This window comes from Leishmania infantum, chromosome 13, assembly GCF_000002875.2.
Source record: "Leishmania infantum JPCM5 genome chromosome 13".
NCBI classification, from domain to species: domain Eukaryota; phylum Euglenozoa; class Kinetoplastea; order Trypanosomatida; family Trypanosomatidae; genus Leishmania; species Leishmania infantum.
The window spans coordinates 367,547-389,690 of record NC_009397.2 but is presented as its reverse complement, the minus strand read 5'-3'; the positions used below and the strand labels follow the sequence as shown (position 1 = coordinate 389,690).

The 22,144-nt window shown below is 60.5% G+C and overlaps 9 protein-coding genes across 9 annotated transcripts; all 9 read left to right on the top strand.

Moving 5' to 3' along the window:
- Nucleotides 1-851: 851 nt before the first annotated feature.
- LINJ_13_1090 (putative adenylosuccinate synthetase) lies at nt 852-2,984 on the top strand (the record flags this gene model as incomplete). Its single annotated transcript, XM_001464101.1, has 1 exon — nt 852-2,984. One exon carries the CDS (start codon nt 852-854, stop codon nt 2,982-2,984), a length of 2,133 nt encoding a protein of 710 aa, XP_001464138.1.
- Nucleotides 2,985-5,835: 2,851 nt separating this feature from the next.
- Nucleotides 5,836-6,192, top strand: LINJ_13_1080 (outer arm dynein-like protein; the record flags this gene model as incomplete). The annotated part of the gene is made up of 1 exon (XM_001464100.1): nt 5,836-6,192. One exon carries the CDS (start codon nt 5,836-5,838, stop codon nt 6,190-6,192), a length of 357 nt encoding a protein of 118 aa, XP_001464137.1.
- A 1,454-nt stretch (nt 6,193-7,646) lies between these two features.
- Nucleotides 7,647-9,275, top strand: LINJ_13_1070 (conserved hypothetical protein; the record flags this gene model as incomplete). The annotated part of the gene is made up of 1 exon (XM_001464099.1): nt 7,647-9,275. The coding sequence occupies one exon, from the start codon at nt 7,647-7,649 to the stop codon at nt 9,273-9,275; it is 1,629 nt and encodes a 542-aa protein (XP_001464136.1).
- A 739-nt stretch (nt 9,276-10,014) lies between these two features.
- Nucleotides 10,015-10,623, top strand: LINJ_13_1060 (putative calmodulin; the record flags this gene model as incomplete). The annotated part of the gene is made up of 1 exon (XM_001464098.1): nt 10,015-10,623. One exon carries the CDS (start codon nt 10,015-10,017, stop codon nt 10,621-10,623), a length of 609 nt encoding a protein of 202 aa, XP_001464135.1.
- A 739-nt stretch (nt 10,624-11,362) lies between these two features.
- Nucleotides 11,363-12,325, top strand: LINJ_13_1050 (conserved hypothetical protein; the record flags this gene model as incomplete). Its single annotated transcript, XM_001464097.1, has 1 exon — nt 11,363-12,325. One exon carries the CDS (start codon nt 11,363-11,365, stop codon nt 12,323-12,325), a length of 963 nt encoding a protein of 320 aa, XP_001464134.1.
- Nucleotides 12,326-13,548: 1,223 nt separating this feature from the next.
- LINJ_13_1040 (conserved hypothetical protein) lies at nt 13,549-14,760 on the top strand (the record flags this gene model as incomplete). The annotated part of the gene is made up of 1 exon (XM_001464096.1): nt 13,549-14,760. The coding sequence occupies one exon, from the start codon at nt 13,549-13,551 to the stop codon at nt 14,758-14,760; it is 1,212 nt and encodes a 403-aa protein (XP_001464133.1).
- A 1,159-nt stretch (nt 14,761-15,919) lies between these two features.
- On the top strand, nt 15,920-17,698 carry LINJ_13_1030 (conserved hypothetical protein; the record flags this gene model as incomplete). Its single annotated transcript, XM_001464095.1, has 1 exon — nt 15,920-17,698. The coding sequence occupies one exon, from the start codon at nt 15,920-15,922 to the stop codon at nt 17,696-17,698; it is 1,779 nt and encodes a 592-aa protein (XP_001464132.1).
- A 1,156-nt stretch (nt 17,699-18,854) lies between these two features.
- On the top strand, nt 18,855-19,124 carry LINJ_13_1020 (putative DNA-directed RNA polymerase ii 8.2 Kd polypeptide; the record flags this gene model as incomplete). Its single annotated transcript, XM_001464094.1, has 1 exon — nt 18,855-19,124. The coding sequence occupies one exon, from the start codon at nt 18,855-18,857 to the stop codon at nt 19,122-19,124; it is 270 nt and encodes an 89-aa protein (XP_001464131.1).
- A 1,174-nt stretch (nt 19,125-20,298) lies between these two features.
- On the top strand, nt 20,299-21,846 carry LINJ_13_1010 (conserved hypothetical protein; the record flags this gene model as incomplete). The annotated part of the gene is made up of 1 exon (XM_001464093.1): nt 20,299-21,846. The coding sequence occupies one exon, from the start codon at nt 20,299-20,301 to the stop codon at nt 21,844-21,846; it is 1,548 nt and encodes a 515-aa protein (XP_001464130.1).
- Nucleotides 21,847-22,144: the final 298 nt, after the last annotated feature.

Genomic DNA, 22,144 nt, shown 5'->3' with positions numbered 1-22,144 from the left:
GGGGCTGTGACAGGGTCGGACTTAGAGGCCCGTGGAGTGTATTTTTATACGGCAGTGCAGTTTACGCGCGTCATACCTATCTATATATATATATATATGCATACACGCACATGTGGCACATTCGGTTCGTGAAATGTACATTTTGTTGTTGTTTGGAACTTTCGCTGTGGAGCCGCAGTGGGCATTCATCATCTCGTAGAGCTCGCTTGTCCTCCCTCTCTCCGTCGCTCTCACCCCTTCGCTCGGAGCTGTCACTACAGAGCTGATCCTCTCAACATCCAGCCCCCAGGCATATCTCCCTTTCACCTCTGCCGTTGAAAAAGAGTACCGATTTCGTATCCACGGCGGCAGCGAGCTTATCTCGCACATCCCCCTCACCTCGCGGGATGACCTTCGATGTGGACGTTCCGCCCTCTTCAGCCTTATCAACTCTTCACGTCTCTCTCTCTTCGCTAAATGCCTTCATGCCCGCAAACACGCCCAGCACTGCAGAGTTTAGGCTCGAAAAGCAGTCGGCAACGTCACTGCCACCACCACCACCCTACCCAAACACACGGCCACATCTGGAACAGCTCGCCAGAGCTTCTTCACTTCCTCATCCTTTCTTTCCCTCCTTTTTTTCTTACACTTACCCCTTTATACACCAGCCTCCCTACCTCCCTCTGGCACCTCCGCACCCTCCTTCCCGCGTCGCACCATTCCTTTCCCCTGTGTCTCGCCTTTCTCTCCAGCACCCGCACGTGCGTCGTTTGTTTCCCTCCTTGTCCCTCAAATCTTTTTTTCGTGCTTCGGAAAAGAAGCACCACCACCACCACCACCACCACCTCCCCCTTCCCTCTCTTTGAGCGGAGATGCCGGTTCGCCGCTACGGTGGGCGCTACAACAACTCCTCGCCCGGCGTGTCGAATGCACTGAGCCCGAGCACCACCGCCGGTCGGCCGCTATCGCCGTCGCCAGCAGCGGGCTCGAAGCTCGCGTCCACGCACCACGATCCTGTCCCACAGGAGGCCTACTACGTGAATGATGAAGCGGACGCTTGGCACCAGCAGCAGGCCCCCTTCCGGGAGCCAAGCGTCGAGGTTGAGGTGGAGATGATAGACGACGAGCCGCCGCATGGTTCGCAGAAGTCGTTGAGCGTGGCGCCGTACACCGCGAACGCCAGCAGCAGCAGCGGCAGGTCGAAACGCAACGCCATAACGGCGTCTGGCTACACCTTTTACACCAATGAGCGCCAGAAAACTGTCTATGAGGCGTTGCGCTCGCTGCGGCCTTTGGCGGAGCTGCAAGAGCCGCGCCGCGTGAAAGAGTACGCGGAGACGTCGCTCAAGGACTCGCTCTACCGCATTATCGAGGCACACGACGTGATCATGGTGGCCGGCGCCTTTTTCGGCGACGAGGGCAAGGGCAAGACCGTGGATGCGGTGGCCCACCACCCGCTCTGCACGTGCATCGCGCGCGTAAACAGCGGCGAGAACGCCGGCCACACCGTCTACGACAAGGCCGGCCGCAAGTTCGTCTTCAACCTCGCACCGTCCGGTCTGCTGTTGCCTGGCAAGAGAAACTACATCGGACCCGAGTGCGTCATGGACCCCGTCAGCTTCATGGAGAAGGAGATTATTCAGCTGATCGACGCCGGTATCGACTACCGCGACCGCCTCTTCATCGGCAATGTATGCATTGTAACGCCGTACCACAAGCTTCTGGATCTGCTCGGCTCAGCGGCGAACTCGTCAACGCTGAAGGGCATGGCGCCCGTTCACGGCAGCAAAGTAATGAAGCGTGGCATCCGCCTGGACCACATCTTCAACGACGACGAGACGCTGCGCAAGCGGCTGGAGAAGGACATGGACACGTACCTTGGTCTGCTCAAGGTGAAGAACCTCTCGGACGCCGACGTAGTGCGCCTCTGCCGCGAAGAGAACAGCGACGGCGTTGTGCGCGTGCCTGACTACGTCATTGCGTTCGCGCAGGCGAAGGACAAGGTCGAGTTCCTCGTGAAGCTGTATCGCGACCGTGTGCGGCACAACCCGGACTTCCCCGCTCGCTGCGATGTCACCTACGAGCTGCATGCGGCGGTGCTGCGTGGCGAGAAAGTGTTGCTCGAGGGCCCGCAGTCGTACTGGCTTAGCAACGCGCGCACAAAGTTCTGGGAGAGCACGACGTCGGCAGACACAACGGCGGCCGGGCTACTGGCGGCCTCCCAGCTGAACTTCCAGAAGTTCAAATCTGTCGTGCTGAACGTGCACAAGGCGCCGGGGTCCAGCCGGGTCGGCATTGGTGCCTGCCCCAGCAGCTTCGTCCCGCAGGACTACTTCAGTGCCCAGAACATCAAGACGCTGCGCGACTTGCCGTCGGAGACGTGTGCCAACTTCGAGGCTGTGCAGCGCACGCTCTTCCGCGACGGCTTCCCACACAGCAATGACAAGGCGAGGCACAACGGCATCATGGCCCCGGTAGAGTACTCGGACGAGACCGGCAAGTACAACATCGGCGTCGCCATGGCTATCGCTTCGGCACAGCACCACGGCGAATGCGGCGCCGTCACGAAGAAGCCGCGCGTGTGCGGCTTCTTCGACTGCGTCCTTCAGCACGAGGTGAACAGCATCCAAGGTCCGTACCTTACCATCTCCGCCCTCGACCGCGGAGACGAGTACGATAAGGTCGGCGTGACCATCGCCTACGTCTACTACAACCCAGAGGGCAAGCAGGTGGACGTGAATGGGCACGTGTACAAGAACGGCGACATCATCCGCGCCGGCGATCCGGTGCCGAGCGAGCCTGCTCTCTACCACTGCCATCCGATTGTAAAGTTGATCGACGGCTGGCGCGACAACCCGATCGCCGCGGCGAAGCGCCGCCGCAACGCACCGCTGCCGCGCGGCGTGTGCGAGCTTCTTTCCACCATCGAGTACTTCACCAACTGCAAGATCCTCTCGATCGGCAACGGGCCGAACGGAGACGACATCATCTACCTCCGGCAGTAACGCCGCTTGATTCTGTGTTGTTGCTCGGGCTCTGCAAAGGAGTTAGGGGCGTCGGCACGGATGGCGGAGACGTGGGAGCGTTCCCGGTAACAGCGGGGCGTAGCCAGCGGCAGCCTCGCAGAGGGGAGCGGCCACCCGGAAGCGAGAGAGACAGAGAGATTAGTACCCATCGAGGGCAGCCGCAAAAGACGACGACCCCTGCGCTGGCACACCTCACGGCAGGTTCTCCAGCACAGACAGACACACACATGCCGACAAACAAGATGTTGAAGCTGTATACGTCCTTGTGCGTGAATGAGAAAGACTCCTCTGCAACGGGAGAAGCAGCAAAACTGCACTAGCGCCCACCATCCACCGCCACCACCATCGCTGCAGGTATCCCTCTTGCTGCGGTCCTCTCTACATGGCCCTCCTCCCCCTTCTTCCTCTCTCCTACGCACCTCTATTTCACGCGCACCTCTCTACCTGAATAAGGGAATGTGCGTGCGTGTGGGTGTGCGCGTGCTGCAGCAGCCTCTATCGTCTCCCTTGCCTCTTCCTCCCGTCTATGCGAAAGAGGCCGAGTCGTTGAGTACCGTTGTAGCCTCTACGCACGCACACTGGTCACTCCAGCTCTCATGTATATGTGTGTGTGTGTGTCTGGTGCGTCTGTGGGGGCTCGGAATGGGTAGAAGGGAGAAGAAGAGGGAGTGCTTGGAAGGCAGAGAAGGCCACCAGCAGAACAAAACCCTGAAGGGATGTGCGCCGACGGTTAAAGGTAACTGTGTGGGCTGAGAAACAAAAAAAAAACGCAGGGATAGCGACGAGGTGGACGCTTCAGAAGCGTGGCAACGAGCAGGTTGGCGGGCGGGGGCTTGCTTATAAAAAGCAGCCGTAGCAGAAGGACAGGATAGCACTATCCCTCCCTCCCTCCCTCCCCCTTTCACTCTTTCCTCGCCTTTCAACACTACAGTGTCAGTGCGCGCTTCACTGCGAGCTGCAGCAGCCCGGGGAGGAGGGCGGTGGTGGTGGGCAGAGAATCAAGAGCGCGAGTAAGTGAGAGAAGGTGAGTGTAGAGGGAGGGGGGGAGGGGGCGGTGGCGGGTTGAGAATGCCACCGCCCCTTCGCAAAGTGAACTGGAAAACGAAAGGGGGTGGACGGCGAGAACAGATGTGTAGTGTGCGCCTTGGACGCGCTTGTGTGTGTGTGTGTGTATGTGTATGGGCCTGCAGCGTAGCAACCGCACTACCCCATTTCTTTTGGTGTTGTTCCTTCGTTGTTGTTTAGCTGCGGTGGATAACGTCGTTGTGCGCGAGCCGCTGCATGCTTCGCGTGTTCACTGTTACTTCTGGTGGTTTGCTCTCCATCTCTTGCGGTGCGTGTGTGTGTGCGTTTGTGTGTGTGTGTGTGTCTTCCTGCCCCCTCCCCCTCTCTTGGCCACCACGCGCCCTCTCTCCTGCTGCGAGCGCCGCAGCCACTCTTATATCGGCGCCTAGCGTCTCAAGTGAGATGTTCTCCAGTAGGATTGCCCGCTCGTGCTCCCAAGGCGGCGGAGTGTGAAGGCGAAGACAAGCGCACCCACGCAAAAAAAAAACGTTAGGGGAGGAGGGAGTATGCCCGAGATAGCGGGGGAGAGAGAGGGAGGGAGCCTTAGCACTGCAATACGGCAGCCTTATGGTGTTTGCAAGTTGTGTAGCGGATGGGGGGAGGTCGCTGCTGCAGAAGGTGTGTGCTGGCCCCCGCTCCACTGTGGCAGCTCACTCCCTGCATACATGCATGCTTACACAAAAATGCCGCTCTGACTATCCCTCGCGTTGTTGTCTTGGGTCGGTGAGGATGCGCGATTGCTGCGTGGCGCCGCCCTTCTGCCGAGGCTGCTGAGGATGGAAGTTGCAGCGCTGCCGGTGATGCACGCACACACACACACACGCACACACACACAAACTTGCAGAGATGTTTGTGTGTGTGCGTGTAGGTTCGCGGCCTCCCTGCCCCTTAACCCCTTTCCTTACGTCCCCCGGGCATGTGCTCCGAAACGAAAAGAAGGGCGACGCACACAATTGAAAGAGATGAAATTGCCCACACGTGCACCAACGCGCGTGTGTGAGCACGTCTGCGTGTGGGCGCCCGCTCGCTCTCTGTTTCTCCTCGCTGTATGGAACGCCGCCGTCTCCCACGCACACGCCTTTTTTCTTTCTTAACTCCCTCGTCGTCGTCGTCCTCACTCAGCCGCCGCTGCCGCCGCCCCAGTGGCCCTGCCATGTACACTTAGCAAGCAAGCAGCGCACAAGATGCACAAAGGAAAGGAAGAGAAGAACGCATGATGCATGGAAAACAGAAACGCGCAGGCGTCCACACTGAAGTACTTGCAGAAAGCAGGGGGTGGAGCAGCGATTGAGATATGTCATCGGCTGCTCTTCCCTACACACTCGCCCCCCCTCCCCTCCCTCTCCTACACGGGATGCGATGGCGTTGATGCTGTGCTGAGGAGGAGGGCGGCAGCGGCGACTTTATTGTACATCCGTGAATTCGGTGATGGGAAGAGGGCATGGCGGGAGCCGCCTTCGTCGCTTCCATATATCCAGCGCCTCTCTTCCTCTCTGAGCATGTCTGTAGCTGCGTGTGTGTGTGTGTCTATGGACGACGCCGACGTGTTAATGCCTGTCGGCGCACAAGTGAGTGCCCCGCCCCCAAATGGCTCGTGTAGCTTTTTCGTTGGTACACCCTCCTCCCATTCTTCGTCTCCACCTCGGCTACCCGCGTGCCCTCTGCGGCACCGCCGTAACACTAAGCAGAACCCCGTGGTGAAGCGCTCACCATCGTTATCATCCATCACCAAGCCCCGCCCCGCCCTCCTTGCTCTCAAGCCACCATGGCGGACTACGAGCCCGAGGACAACCTCGAACAGAACAGCACCTTGAGCAGTGAAAGCATCCAAGAGGATATAAGCAACTTGTTGCGCACAAAACTAGCGGGCGAACAGTGGAACCCCGCCAAGGTAGATGGCTGGGTAGAGGACATTGTGAACTCGATCCTGACGGAGCTCGCGGAGCTCAAGAAACCGTACAAGTACATTGTCACGTGCGTGTTCATGCAGCGCACCGGTGCCGCGCTTTCTGTCGGGTTCATTAGCCTCTGGGACAATACAAAGGACGGCATGGTGCACGTCCCCTTCGAGAACGACTCGTTTCACTGCTTGGTGACGGTGTACTTCTTGAAGAACGACTAGGCTGCGTCGGCGTCGACGTTGCCGCCATGCAGCGGGGGGGAACACAGGAGAGGTGGCGGTAGTGCGGCAAAAGGTGTAAGGGTGAAGCAAGGTGGAATGAGTGAATAGAGGGAGGGAGGAGACTGGCAGGAGAGTGTTGGCGCACGGCGGGCGTGCATCCCGTGCGCGTTGAGCACGTATGCGACGCACTGTTCTCGTCGCTGCTTTTTTTCTTTTCCTACTCTCTTCCCCTCCAGCCGCCGCCACCGCCACCCTCGACCTCCTTACCGCTCCCTCTCCTCGCCGCTCGCTCGTGATGCCCTTCGTCCTTGGTGCCGCTGTCGGTGTACTTGTGCATATGCATGTGTGCGTGTGTTGTGCTGTGTCTGTATGCTGGCGTTGTCGTCGATGTAAACCAGAAGCTGCGAGAAAGGGAGGGGTGGGGTGTGGGAAGGCAGAGGGTCCCACATCAAAGAAGGAACGAAAACAACGCGCACCCCTTTCCCACTTCTCTCCTCCCCCTCTCCTCCGATGAGCTGTGCCATCCTTGTTTGGTACCCACGCAGCAAAAAGGGTGAGGGGGCGGTGTTTGGTGTGTTTAGGGGGAGAGGGGGTATTGATTGACTGCTCCTCGCGTGTCTTTGCGTGCCTGTGCGTCATGTATCTGAGAGTATCCCAGAAGTACGGGATGAGCCATAGAGCCAACACAATAAAGCGCCTCGCACGCCTTTTCGTCGCCTCACCTGCACCTTCTACAAGTTGAGCACCGCTTCATCCCATCCAACCTCCCCCCATCCCATTCTACGGTCTGTCACAATCCCTCCTCGCAAGTGCTGGCGAAGGTCTTTGCGGGTTCGTCTGTGGTGGTTTGAGCCGTGCTCAAGAGTCCGTCCGGTTCACGTCGGTATGGGTGTGCATGCACTGCTGCGCGGCGGCATCCTCTTGTCCATCGCGCTCCGCAGGCTGCGCCCGCTCGCTGTGTTAGGAAATCCTTCTCTTCCTTCCCCTCGCTCACGCGATCTGACCGCCCCCACTCCATCCCTCCCCTTTTTCGGGGGGATGGGCAGGCTTGCGTGCGCCCATTATACCGTTCCCCCGCCTTCCCCTCCCTCTCTCTCTCAAGCACACAGAGAGAGACACAGGAACAAGAGCCTGCGCTGCGTAGGCGCGTTGTGCCGGGAGCTCTTGCACAATTTTTGGGTTAGTCTCTTCGTGTGTGTGTGTGTGTGGTTTGGCTCACAGTTCCCACATGAATGCAGCGCACAGCAGTCGTGCAGTGCTGCTGTGGCGCTCATGTCGCTGAAGCTCGCCGTTCTCGCCTCCTTTGGTGCGCACAGCGGGCAGCGTTGGAGCACAGGCGTCGGCAGGCGGTGGAGTGGTCCTGTACGCCCTGCGCTAAAAATCTGTCTCGGTCAGTCCTGCCATGCCGACGGCATGGCACCAAGAATGTGACTAGCGGCGTATCGAATTGTGCCATGAACTTGAAGCTATCGATATCCGCGATCACCGCTTCGACTCGCCGCTATTCCTCTGGGCTGCACGATGGAGAGGGGTGGCGGCGTGGTAGCGGCGGCGGCAGTGGCCACGCTGACCGCATCCTCGGCGACGTGGCAGAGCGACTATCCGACAGGCAGGATGAGAGGGAAGCCGCAGAAGAAGACGACGCGGCGGCATGGGGCAGCGTAAAATTTCTTCCTTTCCAGGACGCGGGATGGGATGCGCCACCTTCGTCATCGAGCGCCTTCTCGGCCACGGCATCGCCTGACCCGCTGCCGCCGCAGTCGGACCCTACCGCAGTAAGCGAGCGCGCTGCTCTCGATCAGCGACGCCGGCTCTTCGCACAATGCACCGAACTGGCTGACGTCGTGCAAGAGGAGCTGCGCGCCGAGGTGGCGCGGGACATGAAGGACGGCGTGGCGGCCGTGCCACCGCTTGCGCCGAGTGGGTGGCGCGTTTTGCACACAACCGGCTCGAGCTACTTTACCATGTCGCGCCTGAAGAAGGGCTGCTACGTGGACAGCCGAGCCGTCGGCAGGAGGGCGAACGATAATGGCGACTCACCGCTGCCCGCGTCAGACATGGTACCGCGGTACCGCAGCGTACACGATCTCGTCACAGGCGGTGGACGTCCACCGCGCTCCGCCAAACGTGACGACGCCGCAGCGGAGAGGGAGATGTGGGTGTTGCGCCGGGGCCGCTACACGGCAGCGCAGGACGGACAAGCTGCGCCGCAGCGGAATAGCCCGGCGGGGGATGAGGGTGACTGTCGTCAGCACGGCGGCAGTCGCCGCAGAGATGCCGTGCGCTACGCCCGCTCCGACATGCACATCACCCTCTTCGCTCCGTTCCGCAGCCTCGATTTGACGCTGTACAACCCACGCGTCGGCATCTGCGAGTGGACGCGGTTCGACGTTTTGATCCGCAAAGAGCGACCGAAAGCCGCGGCGGCGGCGGCGGCGTCACGTTCGTCGCCGCTGCTGGCGACGACGCTGGAAGGACAGCAGGAGGTGTGGGACGAAGGACGCTGCATGTTTTTGCGCCTTGCGTATGTGAATGGCGAGCTGCGCGTGCGCTCATTGCAGTTTGTGTCGCACAAGCTGGCGCGTGCACTGGAGGAGCACGCCGTCTTCGGCAAAGGCGAGCCGCTCTATCTGGAGATGCTGCGCCGCCTGCCCATGGACGTTTCTTTCCACAAGCCATCGCAGCGGCGGGGCAGTAGCTCTTTGGAGAGGAAGGCCCAACCGTCCACGGTGAGTGCCGCCTCGCCAGTGAACGTCTTTGACGCCCCGGAGCCGACCCCGGCCACGCCAGCGGCCGCGGCTCCACGGACGGTGTCGTCCTTCAACTCAGCCCGCGTGCTGACCTCGCAGTTCGATCGCAGCGGCGAGTACGCACGGACGTTTGCCTACGCCGGCCCCTACATCACGGAGCTGTCCAAGGAACTGCGCGAGGCGCTGAGCGAGTACATCATGATGAACGTCGGCATCACCAACGAAGTGGCCGAGTACGTGTGTCAGATGCAGTTCTTTTTGGAGCAGGAGGAGTACGTTGGCTGGCTGGCGCAGTGGATGCAGCTTGCCGCAACGCTGAAGCAAACACTCTGACACGCGTGCAGCGCGATGAAAGAGAGCAAAGGACTCCGCGTGCCCCTGCCAGCAGCGTACAGCCACGATCGCCCATTTCTTATTCTGCGTATACGTCTCTGTGTGTGTGTGTGCACGCTTCGTCGCACACACACACACACACACACGCTAAACCAGGTAACAAGACGAAGCGAAGAAACGGAGCAGAAAAAGACATGCCGCAGTTGCCGCTGACCAGGTGGGAGAGGGAGTGGAGGGGGCGAAACGACAAGAATGGCTGAGGAGAAGTGTTAACAAGCAGTGATCGAGTGTCTCCGATGGCGCTGGAAAGGGCACGAGAAAGCGAGTTCAGACCAGCGCCGGCGGAGGAGCTGCTGCGCCCATGCAACCGCCACCCCTTCCTTCCCTCTCCCTCTCCTCCCGCTGCTTCTCTTCGCTACACGCACGGGTGTCTGCGTGCGTGGATGCGCGTAGCATACACGATGCCTTAACGCTTTCCTCGCTTCTAGCTGTACTCCCCCTCCCCGTCGCCCACCACGCCCTGCCAACGCCACCGCCGCCACATGCACGCTCGACTAGATTTCCCCCTCTCTCGCTCGCTCTTCTTCAAGTGGACGCTTCTTCTCCCTCGACCGCAGAAGCAGACGTGCGCTTCTCTTCGTCATCCCGCTGGCCACGTCCCCCCCCCCTCCATCCCACCCCCTCGCTCCCTCATCCCTCTTTCTTCCCTCCGCCCACACACGCGCACAGCGGCGCCACAATGCAGAAACTCTCCGAGACAGAGCAGAAGGAGCTGAAGGAGATTTTCGACCTCATCGACTCCGACCAATCCGGCGTCATCTCGCTCCAGGAGCTGCGCAAGCTCATGGCAGCTCTGCACCTGAAACCAACCGAACAGGAGCTAGAAGAGGTGTTTGAGGAAACTTGCAGCTTGCCATCCATCACGAAGGCGAGTGCCGGGTCCCCTTCGGCGTCGTCCTTGCCGCTCCCGCCCTCCTTCATCGCCGCTGCCGCACCCCATGACGGTAGCGTTGTGAACAACTCCCACAGCGACATCAATGCGTCCTCCGAAGCGACGGCCGCGGCAGCATCGGCGCGCATGGTGACTTTCCCGCAGTTTGCCACCATGATGGCACGCCGCGTGCAGTCCGAGTACACCGCCAAGCAGCTTCGCAACGCCTTCCAGCTCTTCGAGTCCCCTGACATGCCAGAAGGTTTCGTGTCAACTAGTGTCCTGGCCCACGCCCTGGCGACGTACGGGTCGAAGAAACTCGATAAGGAAGAGATCGATCGCCTCATGGCGGCCATCGACCCGAACAATACGGGCCGAGTGAACTACTACGAGTTCGTGGATACCGTGACGATGTGATGTTGACGGCCACGGTAGTGATGAAAACGATGTCAGCGGCATATGAGGTGCACGGGGAGGGGGGGGCAGCCCTCCCCTCTACCTGTCCCCACTGTCCCTTTCTCTTTTCTTTGATTCCTCTCATGATGACTTCACTCTCCCGTCAGCCTTCACGTCTTCCTCGTGAGCTCGCTGACGTGCGCACGTGACGAAAGACGGCGGTGACGGCAGTTTTCCTTTTTCGCTCTTTGCCTCCCTGTGGCGAGTGTCATGCGCGCAGGTGCACGGCACTTCGTCATGCGGTCACACGAGGATTGTCATACACAGGCGCTCACGGCGCCCTTACAGATGTACAGGTCGAGCTGCGCAGGACCTTCCACGCGCGCGAGCGCGTCACCTCCTCCGCAGATGCTCTGGAACGCAATGAAGCGATCAAAAGGCAACACTTCTCAGCGACAAGGAAAGACGACGCACATCGCCGGATGACGCTCCTATGTCTCTCTATCGCTCTTGGTCTGCAAGCGTACCGCGTGCGCACACACGTGTGCGTGTGCCCAGTGTCCGTGAGCGCGGTTCGAGCCTGCGCTCTTGCTACACACCAACTCTGCCCCCCTCCCCCTCCCCCTCCCCTTCTCCTCCCCCCTCCACTGCCTTGTCCTAGGAGGGCTGTGCATCTGCGTCTGCGTTGCGAGGACACGGATCCGAGTGCGCGCACGTCAGGTAACATCCGCCGGGTCCTCCTCTCGAAGAGACAAAGAAAATGCCGCCTACCGATCCGCGGGAGTGGGCGAAGAAGGTGCGTGCCAAGACGCCGCAGCTGCTCGAGGTGGGCAAGCCGGTGCCAAAGGCCGTGCTTAGTTTTGGTGGCTGCGGCTTCCTCGTCACGTACGCACTCGGCGTCGCGCTGTACCTGCAGCAAGAGAAGAAGGAGCTCCTGGCCAACAGCTTCCTGCTGGGCGCGGGGTCAGGAGTGTTGCCGGCAGTGGCGCTGGCGTGCGGGCCGCGAGCCGTCAATCTCGAGCGTGTCCGTGACTTCATTGTGAACAACAGGTTCATTGTCACGGACGAGGAGAAGCGGATCGAGACTATGGCAGCCGGCATCAATCAGCTCCTTCCAAAGAACGCCGTCGACTTGGTGAAGGGCCGCCTCGCCTTGACGATCGGCTTTTCGAACAAGGACCCGGGATACATGGCACAGGCCAAGGAGAACGTCTATTTTGGTCACCACATTGCGGAGTGGACCGACTTCGATGACCTGGCGCAGAACATCATCGCAGCGACCGCGCCAAACACGCAGAAGCCGTGTGTGTTTCGGGGCGCGGACAACGTACTGCGCGGCACAATGATGTCGCTCAGTAGCGAGCTCGACCAGTACTGCCGGCACGTTTACATCCACGGCTACGCTGGCTACCGCTACAACAAGAACCAAGCACGGCACAATATCATGTTTGGTCGCCACGGGTACGTTGGCAACACCCATTTTTCCTTTCCCAAGCAGGTGCTTATGGCCTTCGCTCCGCTGGTGGGCGGCGACGTGCGCAAGGATGAACTGCTCGAGGCGTACGACGTGGGCTACAACGATGCGCGTCGCTACGAGCGGTGGGAGGAGGACCCGTACTACTTCGCCAAGGCAGATCGGTCGCCAAGCGACGACTTTAACTTCCGCAATCTGCGCGCCAACCTCTTCGGAGGAAAGAGCGCGTCTGAGCGGTTTGAGCTGTGATGGGGCGGATGAGAAGCAATCAGCGGAGGGCATGCGATGGTGTTCGCGCAGGTAGGCAGCGGACGGCTGCAGACCTCTGCATGCGTGTGCGTGAAAAGGGGGCTAGCATGTGCTACTCCCCGCCTCTTTTCTCCTCTTTCTGGACTTCTGGGCATTGTTGGCTGATTATGGCTTCCTCTCTGTGTGTATGTGTGTGTGCCCGCCGTGCATGCTTTGCGGTACGTGCCACGTGGGAATAGCTTTTTTTTTCGGGGGTGTTTGCTTGCTTATCAGCCATCTTCAGGTTGGCTATCTGCGGAGAGACCCAAAGGAAAGAGGGAGGGCAAGAAAAGGCGCCACCTCGCTTACTTGCGTACTTAGCCCTGCGCCTCCGCGCACATGTCTGCGCTTCCCCGGCTTAGTCGCAGGCCCCTCCCCGTCTCTATCATTTCTCCCATCTTCGCTGCTGCCTTCATTCTCCTCCCCCTCTGGGTCTCTCTTTCTCTTTCCGTATCTGCATGCGCAAGCGTGCGCACATACCGCCAAGCAAGGACACCTCAGCCGCCCCGTGCTCTTTTCACCCTCCCCCCACCCAATCCCCTCCTTCTGCTCGACAGGGAACTCATGTTGCGGTGCCTGTCCATTCCCGAGAGGTGCGCGACGGCAGCGACGACGCAGCCAGACTGCGGTGAAGGCTGGCCATGGGCAGTGAATGCAGACGTCCGCCGAGGGCCCTCTGCTCTGTTGTCTCATCTGCCTTGAACCCCACCACCTCCTCCCCTCCCCGTCTCCTTCCATTGGCTCATCTATGCCATTGCGGTTCGCTCACGTTGCCACTCGAATTTCCTGCTTAGGCCTTCTCCGCACGGTTGTGGGTGTGTCGATGTCAATCCCACCTCATCCAAGCTCTGCCCGCGTCCCCGCCCAGGCAAGACAGGAAAGCTGTGGAAGGGTGGGTGTCCGGGCAGTCTCGTGCGCACCAAACCGAAAACGTATGCACACCGTACCGCCATACCACCACCTTGAGGCGTGCGGCTCAGTGTTCAGCGGCACGGTCGTGCACGCCTCTCCGTACTTTCGATCACCGGACCATGCGTGCGCGCCGCTGGTGGCACGGCCCTTCCTCGCTCCTCTACGCCTTAAGCCTCCTCTTGTCTCTCCCTCCCTCTCACGCTGGCGGAGGAAAGGAAGTGTTCACGACACACACACACACACACACACACACACACACACATCCCTGCATAATGCAACGGGGGGCCGACGTGCGCCCGATAAAACTGGCGAAGAAGGTGTTCAGCGCCAATACGGTGTGTTCAACAGCGGCGAGTCAGCTGTACGTGGCCCACGGTCTCCTTGGCAATTCGGGCAACTGGGCAACCGCCTCGCGCCACCTTGTCGAGCACTCTGCTCTCAAAGACAAGCTCCGGCGCGCGATCGCGGTGGACATGCGCAACCACGGCAGCAGTGCGCACAGTAGTGACCACACAAACGCGGCGCTTGCATCCGATCTCGAAGCGCTGGTGCTGCGCGAACAGCAGGAGCTGGGCCGCGCCTTTCGTGACCCAGCCTCGTGCACGACACGGAACGCGATCTTGATTGGGCACAGCATGGGCGGCTTGTCGGTGATGGGCGCGCTGTTGCGGCGCGCCAACGAAGATCGGCTGCTGACATCGTGGGCTGATCACTGCGACGACGCGGGCTCGGCTTCGTCATACGGGGCGTGGCCGGCGGAGTACCGTCGTCAGTGCATTGCTGGAATGCGTGCCGTGAACGAGGAGTTTGGCTTCGCTTCCTCGCAGCCCATCGCGGAAGTGCTCTTCAATAACCGTGGTGCGTCCTCCTCACCATCAACGGGCAACGGTAATGCTTCCCGCATCCCGCTGCTGGGCCGCGTTGCTGGTGCTGTCATTGTGGACGTGACGCCAACAATGCGGCTGGGTGAACAGCGCAGCTGCGCTGACAACGTCAAGGAGACGCTCGAGCGCATGACGCAGGTGCGGCTGGACGGGATTCACAGCTACAAGGACGCAACGGCGGAGCTGATCCGGGTCGGCATGGCTGACCAGGAAATGCGCGATTTTGTGGCAACGAACATCGTCCTTGATCCTAAAGACAAGTCGAAGTCGGCGCAGTGGAAGTGCAATCTGCCGGTCCTCGCCGGCGACTACGGCAGCTTCCAGCCATCCATCACTCGCTGGTTTACGTCGTCGGCAACGACGATGGGGCAAGCGCCCTCGGCTGCCGCGCCGCGGCTGTGCACGCTTCCTGTCATGTTCGTCTTTGGTGGTAAGTCGCCTTACAACGAGCCGGATCACCGCCAGCACATTTCGCGCTTCTTCTCCAACGCAACGCAGGTGGAGGTGCCCGGCGCCGGGCACTTTGTGCATTACGAGAAGCCGAAGGAGTTCACCGACGCCGTGGCGCCGTTCATCGCGTCCCTCATTTCACAGCCGTGAAGCGCAAGAGAGTCATCTTGGAGTTCTCGGGGTGGGGAGGTGAGAGCTGCCAAGACGGCGCTCGACACGTTCTGCCGCCCACCTCCGGCCCAACCTTTCTTCCCCCCCCCTTCCGCTTCTCAAGATGCGCGCTTGAACGTGTGTGTGTGTGTGTATGCCAGTGCTCGTATTCGTGTTCGTGTCTTTACACGGCACTTCCCGTAGATGTCCGCCCTAGCAAGGTGCGGACACACACACACACACGTGTGAGCCTGTTGCACACGGAAAATGATACCGCACACGCAAATGTAGGTCAAAGGCCGAAGCGAAGAAACCCACAGCCGTGGTAACGGGATACACGTGGCACGCATGCAGAGGTACACACGCATACACAGACGATACGCACTCGTGCGGATGTGCCCGCATGTGTTTGCGTGCCCGTGTGTGCTCGCCGGTCTTACAGTGCCATCATTCCGAATCATCGGATTCTGCCTTATGTGGACTTGATGTCCTTTCATCTCGTCCCCCAGTCAGAGAGGGGTACAACGGAGGCTGTGCCGGTGTGTGCACCTTCTTCGTCGTTCGGCTGGTGCCCTGCCCTCTCCGTCTCCATCTCCCCTCCCCTCGTCCCTCACCCAACTTCCTCTGGGAACGCCCGCCTGCCCCGACCCCCTCCCTATCTTTATTGCATCCAATCACCTCATCGCTCCATCAATTATAGCAGCCATCCCCCGCCAACTTTCTCCCTCACACACACACACACACACAGACACACAGACACAGGCACAGACACACACCGCGGGCAGCTCACACAGGGTCGAAGCACCCCAAGCACTCGCCTTGCAGTGCTTTAATGTTTTGCTAGCCGTTCTCGCAACCCCACCACCATCCTCTTCTTTCCGTTCTCTGCGGCTTTATCGATTCAGTGAGCGCGGCGGCCGTGACGCGAAGCGAGCCCCTCGCCCCCCCCCGCCCCACCCACCCACACCACTTCTCGCCCTGCTGCACCGGCGCATCTCTACAGCTCTGCCTCGCGCATATGCCTGCTGTGGCGCTTCCGGTGTTGCTTTGAACGCGTGTCGCACTCGCGCTGCAGATCTCGCGCTGCTCCCATACACACCCTCCACCACCTCCCTGCCCCCTCACACGCAGAGACACACGCCACTGTGACTACGCAATCATGGACAGCGAAACGGAGTCATCCAGCAAGCTGCAGAGACAGCTCGTGGAGCTCTTGCGCCCTTCGGGGCGTTGCACAACGCTGCGCGTCTCGCAAATCGCCTCTATCCTCGGCGTTGAGGGCGAGGAGCAGTATCAGCATCTTCTTGACCTGCTTGCGCGGAGTCGGTTTGCCCAGTACGACGCGGAGCAGCAGATCGTGCGGTCGCTGCTGGCGCCAAAGGACAACCTCGAAGACGATGATGAGGCAGCGCTGCTGGCGCTGAGTGACGTGGACGTAGTTGGCGGTGGCGTCCGCGGCGGTCGTGTTGGACCAACGCCACTTATTGCTGGGTACCGTCAGCATCGATCGAACAGCCGCCACAGCTACCGCGGCGGTGGTGGCAACGCCGTCGCGAGTGGCTATCGGTCGGACTCCGGCCTCGCTACCGCACACTGCAGCGTCGCTCTCTTAACACGCCGCCGCGCGGGCGGAACGTGGACCAAGCCAGGCCAGCGCGGCCTGGAGGACGCGGCGAGCTACCCGGGTCCCGTCGGCCGTGTCGGCTACATCTGCGTCGCGGACGAGTTGCACCTGGGCAAGCTGGAGGCCTACTACCGTGCGCAGGGGTACTACACAAAGTTCGACTTCGATGTCCTGCACGTGCGCTTCGCGCAGCCATCCTTCGTGAACGTCGAGGCGAACGCAGGCGACAGAGCGAACGCGCCGGCCGCACAACGCGATCGCCAACGCTCGCGTCACGCACCGGCGGCGCAGCGCAGCGGCGATCTAGTCGTGCACGGCGAGGATACCGGCAGCATCCCGCCACCGCCCCCGCTTCTCGAACGGGGGGCCGTCGCAGCTGCCGCCCAGCGCTTCGGCGAGTCTACCTCCGCCTCCTCTCAGGGCTACGGTGCGTTGGGGAGCAACACGAGGAGTAAGGCAGCCGTAAACAGTACCCTCGCGCAGGTTGGTGAAGGAGGTGAAGCTGCCGCGGCGACGCCGAACTCGAGCAACAGCGTCATGCATTACTTTGACCTCTTCGTTTTCCCTTACGGCGCCGTTGTCTGGTGGGGCTTCGACCAGCGGTACTTCAAGATTGTGGAGAACGACTACATGCTGCCACACAGCGCGATCGGCCACTGCATGACCAACCGCTACACGACGCAGCTCGTGAACGAGAACTACCCGGTGTGGTGCACCTTCAACCTCGTCGCTCGCGACACGCTGGAGGTGGACGACAACTTCAAAGCGCGCCTGCGTTTCGACCACTTCGTCATCCCGTACAGGCGCGGCGAGTTGGCGACGGGCAGCGTGCTGATGCTGTGCGCTTCGCACGCACTTGCGCAGTCTGCCAAGATCGACTACATCGAGCTGCAGGTACAGGAGCTGGCTGACAGCTGCTCACCGCTGCCGCGCGAGCTGCGGGAGAAGGGCGCCGTCAGCATCACGGAACGGCGTCTGCTGCAGCTGCGTGGTGAGGTTCTATCGTACCGACTCATGCTGAAGAGCGGCTCTGACTTGCTGGATGAGCCGGACTTCTTCTGGGAGAACTCGTATCTGAAGCCGGTCTTTCAAGCGACCAAAGAGGAGTACGAGATCAGCGAGCGGGTCGAGGCGCTGGACAACAAGCTGGATGCGGCGAACGAGATCTTGTCCATGCTGGCCGAGGACTTCTCGCAACGGCATGGCGCGCGACTGGAGTGGATTGTGATTTGGCTGGTCTTTGTGGAGGTTGTGATTGGCGTGCTGGAGCTGCTGGTCGACGTGCGGCCGTGGTTCCAGTCGCACGCGCGGTGAAGTACAGGCGAGGGGCGAGTGGTAGGGAAGGTCCTCGGCCGAGTTGGCGAGGCCGATATCGCAGTGGGTGTGCTTACCCACAACCGAGTCGACGGGTGTGGCTGCATGTGTGCAGATAGCCCACTAGGGCAACATCTTATCAACGGCAGAAGCGAACGTGTTTTGTGCTAGCGCTTTCCTATTTTGTTCTTTCCTGCATTGTAGTTCTTTGTAGTGGTACCGTGGGGCGAGGGGCGCATGCCGGATTCCCGCTCCAACCGTATCGTGGGTTCTCACTGTTGGTTGATGGACGGAAGGGGCCCACTGTATCTGTCTGTGTGTTGCTGCTGCCGTTGCTGTATAGTATTCCTCGGTTCCGTTGTACAGCCGCCGCATCTGCACTGTCCTGCGTCCTGGCGGAGCTGTGTGACCGTGAGAGAGGCAGAGACGGGGGCAGAGATGGAAGGTATGAGGTGTGTGTTAGTGTGAGAGACCAGGGCGGCTGAGACGGGCAGCTCGTCTTCTAACTTCCTCGCGCTCCCTCCCCCTTTCCCACTCCTCCCTGCCTTGCTTTCGATCTCTCCCGCGTGCGTGTCTCCTAGTCAGCGTCGCCGGCTTCATCTGGGAAGTGGAGGAGCAGAAGCAATGCCAGTCGTCCTTGTCGGTGTGCTACAAAAAAAAAGCGAAAAGCCAGTCAAGCAGCACGCAGATGATTGGATGCTGCCGGTGGATTCGGGGTGAGCTGGTGCGGTGGATAAGCCGTGCAGACGCGCGTTCCACCGTGGTGAGGCGCGGCCGCGACGTGTGTGTTTGAGTGCCCTCCGCGAACAAGCACTGAAACACATCACACATCGCACCCCCCCTCCCGTCGCGATCATGAGAAGCGTGATGAGGCAAAAGCACCTCATCTCTTCCCCATACCCATCCCTTGTTGTCTCTGTGGGTGCGGCTGCTGCCCTAAAGCCCTTGCATCGACACGAGGTACCGCTCTCAAGACGGTAGGAGTGAGTAACACGGCGTTGCGTACTTGCACACTCTCGCCCTTCCTCGACCTCATCCTTTTCTTTTGTTGTTGCTCTGCTCCTCACGCGCGTCTGCTCGTCGGCTTCGCGGCACCGGGCCTTCTACCTCCCAACGCCTTGTGCCCCCTCGTCCCCCTCCCAGTCCCTTTCCAACAATGATCATCCCCGTGCGCTGCTTCACGTGCGGCAATGTCATTGCCGACAAGTATCTTCTCTACCTTGACCTTGTCAGCCAAGGCGTCTCCGAGGAGGACGCGATGAACGTCTTCCACCTAGAGCGTTTCTGCTGCCGCCGCATGATGCTCACCCACGTGGACATGACGGACCTGCTCCTCAAATTCAATCCGGCCGACACGAACGTGCTGGGAACTGCCTCCGTAGCGGCGGCGGCCGGGGAGGACGACGGCGCTGTGGGCATGCCGTAGCAGAGACGACGCTCAGCCGCTCATCGCGTCCGTGCAGGAATGATCTGAATTCGTCCGTGGGCGGCCTGCGCGCTCACCATGATCTCAAGAATCGGCAAGTGTTCGTCAGTGTAGTGATCCTCTGTGCCTCTCCCTCTCTCGTGTTGTTGTGCCTACGTGTGTGTGTGTGTGTGTGTGTGCCGGTGTGTGTCGCTGCCGTGCGAAATCACGAAGTGAAAATGAATGGCGCCATCAAGCGATCGCAAGGACCGAAGACCAACGCTAAAAGAGGGGAGGGGTAGGGGGCTGTGGTGCTCTTTAACTCCAGCGGCATGCATATACACCTATGCATGTGTATGTGTATGTGTGTGTGTGTGTGCGTGTCACACAGAGAAGGAGACGGCCTCTGATGACCATTCGACGGTGGCCAGCTCGATGAACGCGCGAAAAAAAAAGGGAGCTCGAGGGTCGGTGTGGGCAGAGGAGGAGGGGTGATTGAGCACAAGCACACAGGCACAGAAACAGACAGGGCAAGGCGTGGGCAGTGACGGAGAAGTGAGCGGAGTCGATGCTTCTCCGACTAGCCAAAACCATCCCCCTCCCACACACACACGCACACCTCTGTCTGCTGTCGCCCCTCTCTTGTGCCGCCCCTTTCCTTTTCCCTCTCTCTCCCTCTGCTCTGTTTCGACCCCCCTCCCCCTCCCTCGCCGCCTCCCCGAGGGCACGCCATGAAGCATGAACTTGCAAGCATGCCCATCCACACACACACACACACACAGATCCCTTCCCTCTCTGCCTGCCCCTCTCTTGCTTGCATGCTCGGCTTAGTTGGGCACCCCTCCCCATTTCCCGCCCGATCATTGCTTGAGTATGCGCTCGTGGGTACACGGTCACACATACCGAAGTATCCGCGCAAAACGCTAAATTTTTCGTTTCTGGGAGAGGACTGTCCCTCCCTCTCCCTCTCTCGCGCTCTCGCTGCTCTGACGCTCCTCGGCCTTCTGTCATCGATCTGGGAAAAAAGGGTGTGCATCGCAGTACACGTCTGAGTCGCCGAGTCGCCCCCCCCCTTTCCTTCCCAGACCACACCTGAGGAGTTGTGGCGAGACTCGCGACGACGGCCTTTCAAGTGTTGTCATTAAAAATGCCGAGGCCACCGGGCACGGTTGCTGCCGCGGCGGCGACGACGTCCATGTCCTCCACGCGCGCTCGCAAGGATCCGCTTCGCCGGATCGGCAATGGCAATGCTGTCGCCGGTGGTCTCGACATGACGCGCGTCGGCATCCTTAGCGACCGCGAACTTGCCTTTTTCCAACGTCTTGCCTACACCGGGTCGCAGGCGGCGGAACAGCAGCAGCGCGACACCCGGAAGCAGGAGGAAGACCGTCGCCGCGAGCTGTCCAAGACTCGCGCGGCCGGCTGGACCGACACGATCGAGGCACGCCATGATCAATTCGTCCAGGCACAGCAAGACGCCAAGGATGCCGCGGAGGCGCGTCAGAAGGTGCTCGACGAGCTCTACGCGAAGCAGCTCGAGGAGGAGCACAAAGCCGTCATTGCGCGCCAAGAGCTGGAACACCTCAAGGAAGACCCGCGCGGACGCCATCTGCGCTCGATGAACATGCTGCACGAAGCACTGAAGGCTCGCAAGGAGCAGGTGGCCTACAAGCAGATGCTCAAGCGCGAGGACGAGGCGCAGAACGCGAACGCTCAGCGCGAGTTGCAGCTGCAGCTGTGGGGCGACCAGGCCGAGGAGCTGCACAAGAAACTCAAAGCACGCCAGCGCAACGTCGAAGAGAAAAACGCCAACTTAGAAACTGTGCTCTACCAGATCGATCAACGAAGACAGGAGCGTGCGGTGCAGCAGCAGGACCGTAAGCACGTCGATCAAGAGGCCGCCGAGGAGCGTGCCGAGCAGCAGGAAGAAGAAGCGCAGCGTCGTGCTCGAGAGCTTGAGAACGGCGCCTACAATAAGGCGCACAGCCGTCCCGCGCTGACCAAGTCGGAGAAGCTGCAGACTCGTGTGGCCGAAAATGTCAAGGACGAGGCCGCGCTGCGGGCCGAGGAGGAGAAAGTCGACAGCATCAAGCGCTGGGTCATTGAACGCCAGCAGAAGAAGCTGGCGGCGTTCGAAGAGCGAAAGAAGGCAAGCCTGCAGCAGTACCTTGACCAGGCAAAGCAAGAGAACCTGCCGACGTATCGCACGCAGGATGTGTTTGAGAAGAGGGAGAGCTTCCTGCAGAAGCTCTACGACAGCGACGTGAAGCAGCAGGAGAAGCAGCACGAATATCGCCTCGAGATGGAGCAGCAGCGGCTAGAGATGGAGGAACAGAAGGCGGCGGAGGCGCGAGGTGATGTTGTCGGCAGCGGCGACGGCGCCGACGGGAGCAGCTCACGACGACACGCCGCTGCCACGACTGCCGCGGGCTTTCTCAACAAGGCCGAAGAGAAAGCGTACGCAGAGGAGATGCGTCGCTACCCGGAGCAGCTGAGGGCAAAGGAGGCCGAGGAGGCCGCCGCCCGTCGCGCCGAGGCGTTGCGAATTGAGCGCATTCAGAAACTGCAGGCCGCCGAGAAGCGCGAGAACGCGCGCCGCGCCGTCGAGGCTCGTCGTGAAGAGTTTCGGCAGCAGCAGGCCCAGCAGGAGGCGGACGACGCGCGGTATCGGGCCTACATCGACTCCGTGGTACCGGCAGACATGGACCCGATACTGTACCGCAAAGCCACTCAGCTGCATTGAAAGCTGTGCTTTAAGCGAGCGTGTATATGTGTGCGTGTCTCGATGCTCCTGACGGACTACGGCACGGAGGTGAACTGCGTGTCTGGCCTTTAGCGTCTTCAGCGTCCCTCCGTCTTCTCCACCCACACATGTGCGCGCGCTCTCGTTTTGCTTTCCCGTTTTTGTTGTTGTTGTTCTTTGGAGGGGGTTAACGGAAGCTGCCGTCCATCACTCCTCCACCCCGTCAGATGCAGAGATGGAAGATGATGGTTTATGCATGTATGTGCATCAGGTGCATGCTTGCGTGTGTGTGTGTGTT